Source organism: Colius striatus, chromosome 13 (assembly GCF_028858725.1).
Source record: "Colius striatus isolate bColStr4 chromosome 13, bColStr4.1.hap1, whole genome shotgun sequence".
NCBI lineage: Eukaryota > Metazoa > Chordata > Aves > Coliiformes > Coliidae > Colius > Colius striatus.
The window spans coordinates 21,485,334-21,499,545 of NC_084771.1; the positions used below are offsets into that span (position 1 = coordinate 21,485,334).

Consider the following 14,212-nt stretch of genomic DNA (forward strand, 5'->3'; position numbering starts at 1 on the left):
AACAGAGAATGGCATTTCCAGCACATGATCTGAACACTGTCAGGTCTGATGAGTTTCCAGCTCCAGACAGAACAGGCCGATATACAGGCAATGATGGAGAAATCCCAGTGGACTGCAAGAAGGGATGTTTCATATTCACATCATTAGAGTTTCTAAACCTTCATGTATTTTCCAATTATGCAAAAGTAACAGCAGCAGAAGTGTAAGTAATTTAGCAGCACCCATGTATTTTAAATGAATCCCTAACAAGCATGTATTAATGTGACACGGCAGCATTACGTAAAGTGGGAGAGACTTGAAAAACCAGGGTCCTCGCTGTCTTGAGCAATGTCATTATCATTATCATAGAGCTGCTCTCCAAAAAGTAGAGCATTCAAACAGCAAGTGATTTTTCCCCGAGGCACTCGCAGACACAGTTCTGGCGTTAACCCACTGCTAGCTGCTGGGCCAGGCTCCTCCACACACACTGCCCGACCCAAGGAAAGTCACCTCTGCACTACAGCCAGCAACCCTGTCCTTGTAGAGACTGACTTCTGAGCAGCACTGAGACACAGGTGAGCTGGAAAGCTTAAGCCCCAAACACAAGCACAGCTGACAGACAAATGCCATCTGTTATTGAAGACAGCAGAGAGATTTATTCAAATATTTGTTGTTGAGTGTTGACTGAAAGCTTTCTTAAATTTTGGCCTGACTGCTGAGATTAGTAAAATGGTTCAGCCACTTTAACCCCAGAACCATCCAAACGTTTCCTTTCCAAGCACTGGATGATGGATGAGCTGTTACTTTGAGTTCCCGTAAGGATACATTTTCTTCTCCAATCTATAGGCTTAAAGACATTAGATCACTTCATAGGAAACCATTTCTCTTTTAATTATGCCACGTTTGATTTCCTGCTGTCTTTCAAACCGCCTGTTAGCCATGTGGCAGAAAGGAGGTTCAACAGATGAAGAGAAAGCCCCCTCCCAGAAGTAGATCACCTATCATTCATGCAACGGAGAGGCTGTGCTCCCTCAGCACACAACACATTCACGTTTTAGTACTTGTACACACCCCCACCTACATCAAGCACAGAAGGGAAAGAGAGTACACAGGTGAGGAAGCTTTCTGTGCTTTCAGTGTTGAAAAATAGTTTAGCTACGGTACTTTTTCTGACTGATGCCATGTTGCCTATCAAAGATCCATACAGCTCACATCTGAAGCTATCACTGTTCTGTGATGTTCTGTACTTTAAAGCCCATAAATACGATCACACCTCAATATTTTTGTCAGGCATTTGTTATGATGACTGTCTTGTTTTGCTTGATGCCAAGAACAAGGAAAGCTTAAAACTGCTAATCATAGTTTTATCCAAAGGCAAAAGCAAAGCGTTTGTAGGAATGCTATGCTGGAAACAAGTCCTTCATCCTCACTAGCAAAATAAGTTCTGAAATTAAAAATCAAAGTGTTTAAGCACAGCTGAAGCCCTTTGCGCTGCGTGCAGAGCTCACTCTGGTGTTGTTAATAGGCTCTGATGCTGATCCCAACACTGTTTGATTGCACAGAATGCATAAAAATCTCATGGCAGCTATTGGTTCATAATTCAAGGCTTTTCCTTACCTAAACTGCTTGCTGGGAGAATTTATTTCCCTTACCTCTTGTCTTCACACAAGAGGTCTTATCATCAGAGGAAAGCAATAAGCTCTTTATCTCCCAACTGGGTGTAACACGCTGGTGCTTCAGGATGCATTACAGTCATTATTTTTGCCTGTCTCCCTCGAGGGCCTGGGCTGGTGCTGAGCTCCTGCCCTGGGATGTGATCCCATGGTGGTGGATCCCTCTTTGGAGCTGGAGGCTCTGGGGTCTATCTGTTCATTTGCTTTCAGATAGATGCTTATTTTCTGCTTCGGTGCTAATGTGCCTGGTGTTTTTTGTCTCTTGAACAAATTGCTTTCTAGGTGGGCTTTAGTTTCACCAGCTAAGCAAGTTGTACTTCATGTTCTTTTCAAGAGATCCCACACCAGTCTCCTTACCATATTTAAGTTCTTTTTCTGGCACTTGTTTCCATGTCAAAGCACCTTTCCTCAGCATGGGCAACCAGAGCTGCAGAGAGAAACACAACACCTTTCCACAGGGCACCTCATGCTCTTCTAGCTGCTCTTGTTGAACTACTCAGACTCGATGAAACCAAACAGAGAGAAAAAAAGAGACTATCTTACAGGTCATCCTCAACACGACTTCCTGATTCCTATAAATTGTAGTTTTTTATCCTATTTTATGTACAGACAAAGTCCAGAAAGGCTCCACATCTGAACCTGGTTTGGAAAGAATCACTTTTTGAGAAAACTGATGAATAGGAGTTTCCAGTGCTGAATGTGCCCACAAAGGCATAAAAGAACAGTATGGCCTTCTTGCAAAACATTAATTAAGAGCAAAATCTTATTGAAGTGTCTGGGCAGGCTATCCAGGTGCAATGAGAAGGGAAGCCTTCACACACAAGGCACAAGGAAAGCAAGTCAGCCATCACTCTCGTGTCCTGAACTAATGCTGACTTTAGCCTTAGCTGTGAATATTGTACCATGTTGAAAAAAAACCCCTAAAAATAGTATCTGAACTGTCTGTGCTTGAAAGCCTTCAGCCTGTTTGACTCCTCCAGGCACCGTGCCTGAAGTCTTTTATCTACAGCAGAAGCTATGTTAATGTCAAACTCTGCATCCAGTACTCATGAACATCCGTGCCAGGTAGCAGTAACCAACTGTACGAGCAGGAAGCACCATGTCCAAAGAATCTTTAGTCTTTCTACAGCAACTCCTATCAGGCCTGGCAATTAATGTCATTTACAGGAGAAAAAATTAGGAACTGACTTCAGAGTGGCGAGTCATTTAATCTGAGGCACGAGGGAGCCATTGCCCGGCAGAGTCGTTTTGTCAGGGACATCCTTGAAACTGCTACTGAGGAAAATACAAAGTACTGCAATAAAATACAAGTCCTTTGAGGCCTCCTTCTTCCTTAGTTTTAGGTAACAGTGATTAACTACACTGTTAATGGTGGGATATGACTTGCCTCCAATTTCCCACAAAATTAGAAGATCTAATGCAAGACCTTGCTACATTTTGCCCCTCTCAGTGTTTCAACCTGTGAAGCCTTATCACATCAGATCCGTTTTAAGGACACTTTCTGAAATTTCAGGTTTTCAGTGAAGTGTCCTAAACTGTGTTTGTCAAATGTCAGATACTGACTCTGCAAGCCAATTTACAGAAACCTCTTATAACAGGTATCTGCTATCAATTAAAAGAAACCAGATTAAATTCAAGAGCAAGTTATATTTCTAAATGTCTAGTAACATGTTCTGCTTCTACTGAAGTTTAAATACAGCCAAGTTTACATAAGAATTACTAATTGGTTGTAAAGGTCATGCCTCTTGAATATATGCATATTGGAGGTGTGAAAGTTATTATACTGGTATTATACTCAGGCTTAGTGCTGAATTTGGATTAAATGGTGTTATATTGATTTGATGAGCTGCTCAGATATGCTGATGCTTTAACTGAATGTATTAGAAGATGTTAATTCTGACATATGCACCCTTAAAAGCAGTAGCTTAGAGATCTGAGATCGCTTTCTAGTACAGGCCTTTGGCAGTTTTCAAGAAAGCGAAAGGTGTTTTGGAGTCCTTAATCTGAGATTGTATGTTAACAAATATCTAAGGAGAGGTTCTTTCTTGTCAATATGAATGAGTGCCCTTTACAAACCAAAAGGGAATTGATGTGTTCTATTGATTGCCACTTAAATGCCTTTTTAACCCAATTAGTGCAAAATGTAAAATATTTCTGAGCAGAAACAAGCAACAACCATGAAAACACAGGGAAGCTCATTCAGTTCTTAGACATCCTGGGGGCACAAATGCCCTGATGCAGAGAGCCATCAACAAGTGGGAAGCATGAACAGTGTGCCTACTGTGAATGTCATAACTGAGAGAGCAATGTCATACTGACGGCAGTCACCGTGCGTGCCTCAACCAGAAAAGGTGCATCCAGCTTTAACCTGCATAGCTGAGATAGTGTCTATCTGGGAGACAAGGTGATGTTGAGAGAAACAGCCAAGACTGTAAAATAGGTCACTACCTGGAGTCTGCCCAGGTCTGAAATGTCTGAAAGTCATTACCATCTGTTCATCTGAAATGAGGTGCTGATATCAGTCCAGTTCCTGTCAGATAGGTATCTACACTGTAAAAGAAACCTTCAAAAGTGATCCTAGTTGGAAAGAGGGTTGGCAGAAAGGAGCCATGGACTGAAGGCTCTAAAAGAGCTCTTTCTAGCACATGCAGACAAGACGGTGGGTATTTGAAGTTCGTTTATGTGTCATCACGCTATGATGCGCTTGGAGGCAATTCTTCCCTACTGCCATCAGTGTGACACCTTTCACTGCCCAAAAGCAGCCATTAAGATCAACATCTAACAACTTTGAGAAACATTTTAGCTCTACAGCTCTAGAAAGAGATATAACCATACAAGCTTCTGTATGGGACCTTGGAGAGACTATCCTGCGCCTCCTGCATGAAGTCATTGCCCAGTTACAAAGCCAAGTTACTGTTCTTGCTGCCTCTACACGTGTGCTGACCTACTGCACACAGCCAGGTAAACTCTCCCGTCTCTAGGGGCAATGCCACCCCACAGCCTGGATGTGTGCACACACACAGAGGCAGCCAGCGTAAGTAAGGACTGCATTGATCTGCTCACACAGGATCCCTTCAGACAGAAGCTACCTTTCTCACTGTGTAGATGATACTGACCCACCCAGCCGATTGCTGCCTAAACTGGTTAAACGCTAGTGGCGAATGGATCGAGGATGACATTCCCCTCATAGAGGGAATAAGCATCAGATTGTACCCAGGAGAACTCATGGCTTTTCCTGACTCAGATCACCTATTACTCCCACTGATGCTCTACAAGTTGTGAAAAAAAGAGCTTACAGGAGAAAAGCATCCCAACCCACAGAGCAGGCATAGTTTGTGCAGCAGGCACTCAGAAAGCAACTGTTCTCTAAGAGTTGTTTCAACTTTCAGCCATCATTACCACCTTATTAAATAGCTAATAAAGACTGTACAATGAAGTATTTATGTGAACATATGCATTTAATCTGAGGGAAAGCTTTCATCCTTCTCAAATCATCTGAAGACGACTCTAATTACAACAGTTTCCTGGCTGCACCACTATTCAAATTAATTACTCTGCAAAAGTTAATACAACTGAAATTATGTTGTGTGCCTTGAGAATGCTGAAGAGAGAGAAGTACCACTCAGGGCCCATTCTCCTTCCCACTTGGCCCATCCAAATCACCTAGAGCAGGCACTACGCCCCACTCCACCACTACCAGGGCTCTGTTCTCCTCCCCATCCGACCCCTCTCTCTGCTTGATGGAGCTGGCAGCTCCTTACAGATCATTCTCATGGTGCTTTCTGCAGCACCAGGAGAGCGTTGCAGCTCATTTTAGGACTATTAACAGCACAATAAAGTACTCATACACTTACTAGACTTTGTATCCTTTCACATGAAACACTCATTCCTTTAATCTCTTGGTGAGAAGGGATTTCCATGTTATGTGAAACTACTAAGGAAAAGAAGAAACACCCCCATAAAATCCTTCTTTCTGCATTAACAGTAACAAGACATTCAAAAGATTTTTTTCCCCTGAAGAAGAGCAGAGTGACCGTGAACAGCACCGGTATTTCTAATCAAGTTGTGCTACCTCTTCTGACAGGTCCTCTCAACCCCTTTTTGCTATGCAGATAATACTGCCAGAGGCTGATAATTAAACAGAATACAATTTTTTACACACTCCTGTCACCTTTACAAGGTCAGTGTTTATCTTACGGGATTTTAATACAAAGAAAAGCTGTTGTAATGCACCAGCCACCACACTTGAGAACTACTGAGTATTTTTATATGAAGACATTACATATAAGCCAGGCAGAGTACAAAGACTTCATCAAATGCCTTTGCATTCACTTCCAGCTCTACATCTGATCTCTACACCCACGTGTGTGGGTCTGGTCACGTATTGGAATTTTAAGCAAGTTCTAGAGGCCGTTGGTGTCTGTTCAACCAGCCCTCAGTATTTCATCAGCCTACAGCAACAAGGCTTTATTCTCTGCCTTCTCCCTCACGCATGCACCTGACCAGTAAGCAAGACAGGCAGTAATTAGTCCTGCAGCACTGACCACTTTTCTATACAACCCCCCCACAAGCTGGTTTCAAGGCATCTGATTGGCACCACTGTGAGAGAACTGAGAGCTCCCTGAAAGGGCTTGAGCACTCCAGTGCTCCCTTGGAAAGGCCAGAAATGAGAGCTTTTCAGGTCACAACGTTTTTAGATACATGAATGTGGTCTGAGGTCATATTTAAGAGTTTTTAATGCCCCTCACCAAACTCTCTGCAGTTCAGCTTGCGGCTTGGTGAGTACAGAAAGAAAGGATGATCTTTAAGAGTTTATACTCCCTTCTACCCCCAAATATTGCAAACGCAGCATTTCCCTAACCAAGGTGAACACACATCAGTGTTCTGGGGTACAGACATTACACCCCTGAATATTTCATACAGTCACAGCCAGAGGCTAGTGAGCAATGAAGGCAGAGCAACAACGATTGCAGCGATCAGTGCACCACATAGGAACGAAGGGCAACACGTGCCTCCCATCCCCTTTCTCACTCTGGCAACTGAACACCAATGTTGGATGGTATTAACGGCTGCCAGCTGGGCAAAGACAGCAAGTAGGTCAAGAGCATCACTCCTCAGGAGTTTTCTTTGCTAAATAGGATGCTAATGACTGCATAATTGCTCATCAGGCCGAGGTCCTGAAACTGGTATTAAAAAACCCCTTTCCATAATAGCAGAGGTCAGGTTTTCATTCTTGAGATGTTTCAGGTTGAGCAAAATCGCCCATTTTTGACAAAATGCCTTTTGATATTAAAATATGCACTCAGGCCTGTCCTGATTGCACAAAGCACCTTTCACCAGAACAACTATCACAGCTGGGTAAAAACAAATGACTGAAACTCACGTATTAGGCACTTACAGTTTAGAAAAGCTCAAATGGAGATTTAACAGACTTACTCTGAAGAATTCTTTGGTTGAGCCTGAATCCAGAGTGCCATAGGCTATTTCAGTTTGTTTAGCCAGGTCCTCTGCGCTTTCTATGGGAGAAACCATCCTCTCCACCGTAAGGAAGGCAGCGAGATTAGCAGTGTAGGAAGAGATAATGATGAGAGTGAAGAACCACCAGACTCCTCCGACAATTCGCCCTGAGAGAGATCTATGGAAAAACATACATCATTAAATTGCTTGGCAGACATTCTTTTATTTAGTTTTTCTTCACTGGAGAGAAATTCATATGCACAACCCTTTTGTCCAGATCCTCTAGGTATCATGAACAGGTGGACTACGAAGCAGTTCCCAACAACCTTCCTCAGGAGAGCAAACTTGGTGTGCACCTGGTCCTACCTAGTTCAACTCTTGCCAGTCTTTCAGTGGAAACAGTCAATTACAAATTAATTCATGTGAGCCAACCCTGCTAGAAGCTTGGAGAGAAACAAGCTCTCCTGACTCCCATGGACCCTTTGCTGAAGAAGTCTTTTGCCAGAAGACTCTTTCCTGTCCCGATGGGGGCTGCCCAGGTTGCAGGACACAAATCTGCTTTTTACTGCTTTGGCTCTCAAAATGTAAAGATGTAGTAAACTGAGAAAAGGAATCTGTGTAAACATGCAGAGGAATAAACCAAAAACGACCCAGTATCCTTCTCTCATCACAGCCTAGCAGGAGTTAAGGACTGAACCTGCATATTGAAGTGAGGAGAGAGGCTGGTTTGTTTGATGTTAATTAAAATTTGCATGTTGCACTGTTCCAAGTCAAGCGTGTTCTTGCTTTATAACCACCAGAGCAACACAGAAGGAAGCAGAAAATAATTAATTGTGCTCTGTTTCTGTTGTGTTGTAGAAAAGGATACTGTAAGGACTAAGAAAAGCCTGTTTGTAAGCATATCGTTCCAAAATGCCTAGCGGTCAGGAGGCCTAGACCCCATCAGTAACAGGTCTTGATGCTTTAAAGCAGTAGAACACCAGGCTCAAAATATTTGTTTGGAGCTGAGGGATGTCAGTGCCATGCTGCTCAGCTGGGTGGGGAATTCCACTGCCACGTACAGTGCTCATTCTTCACACACAGCCTGTTGACCAGGATTCATTTTGGGAGCTGAGACAATTTTCCCTTAACTCTACTTATACTGGTGGAAGAAGAATCCATCTCAGATACATGAAATCCATGGAAACTGGGTGCTGTAGTCCTCAATTTGTGTGGAGGGAAGAAACAGAAAGCAAGGAAACTCTTACCTGTTGGTTTCCTTCAAGCCCCTCAGTGCCATCCCCAGGCAGTGGGTACAAGTTGTCCTACCAACAGATGGAGACAGGAAAAACGCAAAAGTCTCACGACATGCCCCCACCCCATCCCACAGGGGAGCTGGCTGATAAACTGCCCAGTCTTGGCCAGAGCCTGAGATTGCCTGAGCCATTAAAAAAAAAAACAACATTAAATTATTTAGGAGAAAAAAGAAAGGAAAAATAAAGTCTCCATTCAACATTAAAGAACACAGCAAGGGAAAAAAAATCTCCAACAGAATAAAAACAGAGAGAGGAATCTGGAATAGATAAGAGGAATGAGGAGAAACAAGTGATGAGGTGAAGCATTACAATTTTCCACCCTCCCCTGCCAAAGACACTGAAGCAGCAGCTTGCTCTGAGTGGGAGGATGCAGGCTGGTTTCTGTGGGTTACAGCATGTGCCCCTTGCCAGCACAGTGAGCACACCAGGCATTGCTGCACCAAACCCAGGTGGTTCAGGTGGTTACAAAGCTTAGGGAAGCTTGAGGAGTAAAGCATTACCTCTTTGTCCATCAGGAAGCAATGACTTTTGAGGTGTGAACACTGAGAGCCATCACTCTAACCTGTGTGTGCTTCCTCAGGGTAGGCCACATCCACCAGATTGCTGACAAGTGGAGAAGGCTTCCCTGCATCTCCTGAGGGCCTCCCAAGGGGATAAAAGGCTTCCAAGTTTCATCCTGGGCTGTGTTGCAGCCACTAACAGAAGGCTACTCTGCAGCAGCAAGGGTAAGTTGCATGGATATACATCCAGGATAACACAGTAAGTCAAGGAATCTCTTTACCTCACTCTGCATTCTCTGTAGGTATCAAGTGAGTATCTTGTGATTTTACAGATGGTTAAAGTGCTCCTTGGCCAGCTCCCTTACCAACTAGTTAGGGTCTTGGCTTTAGCTGCTCTCTAAAACTCAATACCCTACACACAGTATCAGCCTCTTAGATGGGCCAATGTAATTTCAGCCAACTGCAAAGCAGTGCCTGCTGAACTCGTCATGTAAGGCTCCCTTTGGGGGCAGTGGAGGAAATGAGAGGAGGCAGACACCCTCAGAAAGAGATTTATCTCACTTGCTGTAGTGTGGGAGAAGTCTGAAAGTGCCCATATGTCTCATGACTTTGGAGGGAACCAAGATGCCTCACTAAAACAAAGCCTACTGCTTTTAGATGTCTACCTCAGGTGAAAGTCATCTCCCTTTTGTTCATTCCTTCACTACAAATTTCCTATCTCCTGAGAAGACCAGGAGATTAATTCCTCCTCCCTGCAGCAAGGTGGGACTGAGCAGAAGTCTGGCTAGCAGGTACAGCAGATGAAACATCCCCTTGCATACAGCAAGACTAGTTTTATTTGGGGTTTTCAGGTTCCCATGGCCCTCTTGCTTTGCAGTAGGTCTTGAAACAATAAGATGATAAAAAGACTGGACAGGGTGTTTAGATAAATTCCAGGCGAATATTGGGAACAAAATAGCATGTGTTCATTCTCTCTATAGTTTCCCATGAGAAATGTCTTTACTTGCATTGGTAGCTGCTCTTTATATTGGCAGGAAAGTTAGGTTGCTGGGATGAAGCTGTGCAGAAGACAAGCCTTTTTTCAAACCAATGAAACCTCAAGCTCCCGCTGTTTGTGTTGAGCTGCACACTCATAGAGCATATTACCCAGAGAAGGGTAAAAATATCTTGCCCCAGAGATCTTGCAACCTGTGTGAACCAAGTCAGACAGATACAGGACAAAAACCGGAGAAGAGATGAGAGGCAGAGGAGGGTAAGCACAGCTGGACCATTTGAGGAAGAAGGCACATCCCTGAGGGTCCTACATGTAAGAGAGGGGTCTTGCTAGATGAGCACTTGAGCTGTTCTCAGAAGAGTTGAGGTCACTTGAAAGAAACCTGGATGGCACTACAGAGTTGTTTCTCTGAGTCTTCCAATGAGCATGAAAAGGAAGATTCAGCATCTGCTGCTATGAACCAGTGTGGGCTGACACAGCTGTAATTGGTGATAGCACAGGATGGGGCAAAAGAAAACCAAAACAAACCACAAAGCTGACAATGAGGGAAAGACAGACACAGAGAGAGAGTCGAAGAACACGGATGAGCATGGCCTGGCAGTCTCCTCATCCAAAGGACCCCAGTTCCCCCCAGTCCATCTGCTGATGTGAAGACTCCTTCTACCCACTGCAGGGGCTGGTGTAGAGGGATGTGGGAGAAAAATGGTTAGTACATAAACATCAGGCTGGTAGTAAGAGAATACCTGTATGGTTTGTACTGTGAACCACAGAAATGTTTGTCCATTACTCAGATAATAACCTCAGAAAAATCAACCACAGCCTTTAATAGGAGCAGCACTTTTTCTGATCAAGACATACCTGTACAACTGTGCAGTGATGTAATTTAAAAACAAATCACTAATGCTTTATCCCGACATGTCATTTGCCAAATTACCTCAATAAATAGGTATTTTGCACCACATGATTTTAAAATGAGTTAGCATGTTAACGAATGAGAGGAGTAACAAAGACCTGGAATAACAGAATTATAACTCAATTATCAAAACAAGGTCAGATGGTGTTTCCAAAAGCAAGTAAACAGGAAGGATGCGTACCTTGAGAGGAAATTGAAAAGGAAGCATGCAGTCAAACGAGAGCAAATTAGTGACAAGAGAAAGGCAAAATAAATATTCAAATTCACATTCCGTTTCCAGGACAATAACACATTCAAATAAAACCTCACTTATTTATCAAAACAGCTTCAATTTTGTTTCTACTCATGGCCATCAAACATTTTTGATTTCCTATAGTACACAGGAATAAGTTTCTCATGCTGCTCAACTTTTAATTGGGCTCTTCTGATCGATAGGAGACGGCCGTTATATTGACAAATAACCCTGAATGGCTTTGGTGCAAATTCTCCTTGTCTAGAACCTCGTCTCATTCTGAGCACACAGCACCTGGTGCCCACCAAGCCGTGAGCTCCATCCCTCGCTCCCAGGCCCTGCCAGCCCTCTGCCTCCTGCCAGCCTCGTGTGGCCAGCCCGCCCTCACCTCGGCTACCCCGACAGAACACAAGAAACAAGAGCATCTAAAGCGCTGACTTGAGATGCTTCCATCACAGGAACTGGCCGTGGGAGTTTCAGAAATACCTAGTTGCCCAGGTCTCATTGCTCTTTTGAAAGTCCCACAAAGTCATTCCCATGGCCTTTAATAGGAGTCTCTTGAGCCTTCTGCTGTGAAAACAGGGATCTAGAAGCACGCTCTCTGAAATGACCAACCTCCTGAGATAATTTTTAATGAACTCTGTCTTTTTCCATCAGCAATTAATTAATCTAGCCTCTTTGTTCCACATGAATAAAGAGCAAAATGAAAATACATGCTCTCACAGAGATTTCAAAGACGCCTTCGCTCAGAACAATGTTACAAATTTGACCGTGTTTTCTCCCGATTCCATTTGCTGTACACATCTTACATTAAAGCAAGTTTGATAATCTATTTTTGATCCATCAGCAGAGAATTTTCAATGCTTTAGCTCACTATGCAGAAAACACAGCAGCCTTTGATAGCAGAACAAAACTGCTGGAACAAATGTTGATTCCATCAAGGGAGGCACTAACCCCCATCCTTTGGCTGCTATCTGATTCCATTTAGACGACTCCTATTAAATACAAAGAGGAGAGTATAGGGATATATCCTCTGGAATATCCACCCAGCATACTCACCGAGGATAGATCTAACTAGTCATTAGATGTCACAGCTGTTCCACACAAAGGCAGCTGAAAGAGCCTTTATCAGCAAGTACAAAAGTGATCTCTCCAGACTGCTTGTCGGCATCTCTCTACAAGTGCTGTACGCTCTCATATAAGAAATTTATTCAGACAAAACTCACAATGGAAGAATGAAGCCCCTTTTAATGGCAATAAAATAGTATGAAACATTCATATAGGCAATGTACTGTGAAAGGCATAACCTTACAAAGATAGGGATTGAGAATGGAATACTTGGGAATAGCTCCTTCTACGGAAAATAAATTTGACATTTAATCAACTTAAATCAACATATCGGTCACAGGAACAGTGCTTCTGGAATCTCAACCGAGGTATTACATTTCTCCTTTTCTTCAGCAGCAGTGCACGGAACTGCCTGGAATCTGTTATCCTGACAGATAACAACATAACTGGACAACGTCTTCAAACAAGGGCCATGTTTTAATACTGAGCTAATAGCTTCTGATGGATGGATAAAATAAATAGGTTTACTGCTGTTTCTCTTTCTTGGCGGGGATTTCCAAGGCACTTATCATGGCAGCATTGTGGGCTAACAAATATTATCTTCCACTAGTTATATAAAGCAAATGGCTGAACTTGTCAAAGGTTCACACGAGAGCTTAACGAAAATCCTATGCACTTCTATTTAACTGTCAATAAACAGACCTAGTGGAAACAGTGCAATGCCTGCAGCTTTCCATGTGATGTCCCAGTGCTTATTTCCCGGTCCTTTGTATTGGGCACACACATGGTCAACAGCAATTTAAACGTTATCACTACTCATCACCTTTAACAGGAAGCAGAGAGGCAAAGTTTCAACATGGAATTTCGGCATAAAGCAGGAACACAGTGTTTAGACGAGAGGAGAAGGCTCAGAGCTAAAACTATACAGCTAGGCAGCACACCCAAACACTGATAACTGCAAAAACCAACACAAGGTCAGAGTCAGGCCAAAATGTGTGCACCTTTTACCGAGGATATCTACCTGCATCTGTCCGTAAGTAGGGAATCTAATTGCTGCTGTCAAGACTTTTAAAACATGTGTGTGACTTGCATCAAATACCAACAGGCCTATGCCAGTCTCTCTGAAAGCTCTGGATTTCGAGATTGGAATGTACAATGACTGTGATCTTAAGGGATCATGATTACATTAGAACAGGTAAAACCATGACTCCATGAAACTTCACAGAAGTTTTGTCACTTGCTTCAGCGAGGCTACTCGAGATTCCCACCACTATATGCATATTTAGTTGGAAAAGATATGTCTCCTGTGCTTTAATTTGCAACCTTGTTAAAGGGGAAAACTGCTCCCTGTTTGTACTAAGCAGGTACATTCGGTAATTAAAACAGCTGGAAGCTGTTTTTCAAACCATTGTTGTACAAAATATAACTAGTGCTCCATCACTAGCAAAGTAGATAATTTCACTGCTTATCACAGGCACATCACCAAAGTACTTTACCAGTGTAAATGTAGAAACATTATCTATGATTATTATTCAGAAAACATTCCTGGTATGTGTTGTTCAGACAGAGAGAATTTTGCTACTCTCAGATGTTTTTTCAAAATGCTTCTTTGGAAAAGAAATACAATTTTAAAACAATACCAGTGCTGTCTCTCACATTGGAACTAGTATTAAATATCTTTTACTACAACCTCATTCAGAAAGACTGTTTTCATGAAGAAGAAAAACCTCGATGGAAACTGGCAATGCTTATTAGACCATATTGACTATGAACACAGGGACAACAGACAAGACTGGACTGAAATAACGATAGATATACAGGGTAGTACGCACCAGCTGTTAGAGGGGCACATATGGAGACCTGAACACATGAAAGACAGTGGTAAGCAAATCATTAATAGATGAAAGGATGGTTCAAGAGGAACAAAAATACAAAAACTGGGCACAAAAGAAAGTAAAAAGACTGACAGGAGCCATGAAGGGTGTGGAGGTGTTTTAAAGTGCTGTTGCATGTGGCTTTTTAAAATAACTCTTGTTTTGCAAAGCAGAATATGTTATATGCACCAAGGAGATGACCGTAAAATGAGATATGCAGCAAAAAC

The 14,212-nt window shown here is 42.8% G+C and overlaps 1 protein-coding gene across 1 annotated transcript in view; it reads right to left on the minus strand.

The window, feature by feature from the left end:
* Positions 1–14,212, minus strand: part of GRIA3 (glutamate ionotropic receptor AMPA type subunit 3) — a 145,631-nt gene that overhangs the window by 28,585 nt on the left and 102,834 nt on the right. The window contains exon 12 of the mRNA XM_062007039.1: positions 7,089–7,287. Within this exon, the coding sequence (XP_061863023.1) occupies positions 7,089–7,287 (199 nt within the window). The remainder of the gene's footprint in view (positions 1–7,088; positions 7,288–14,212) is intronic.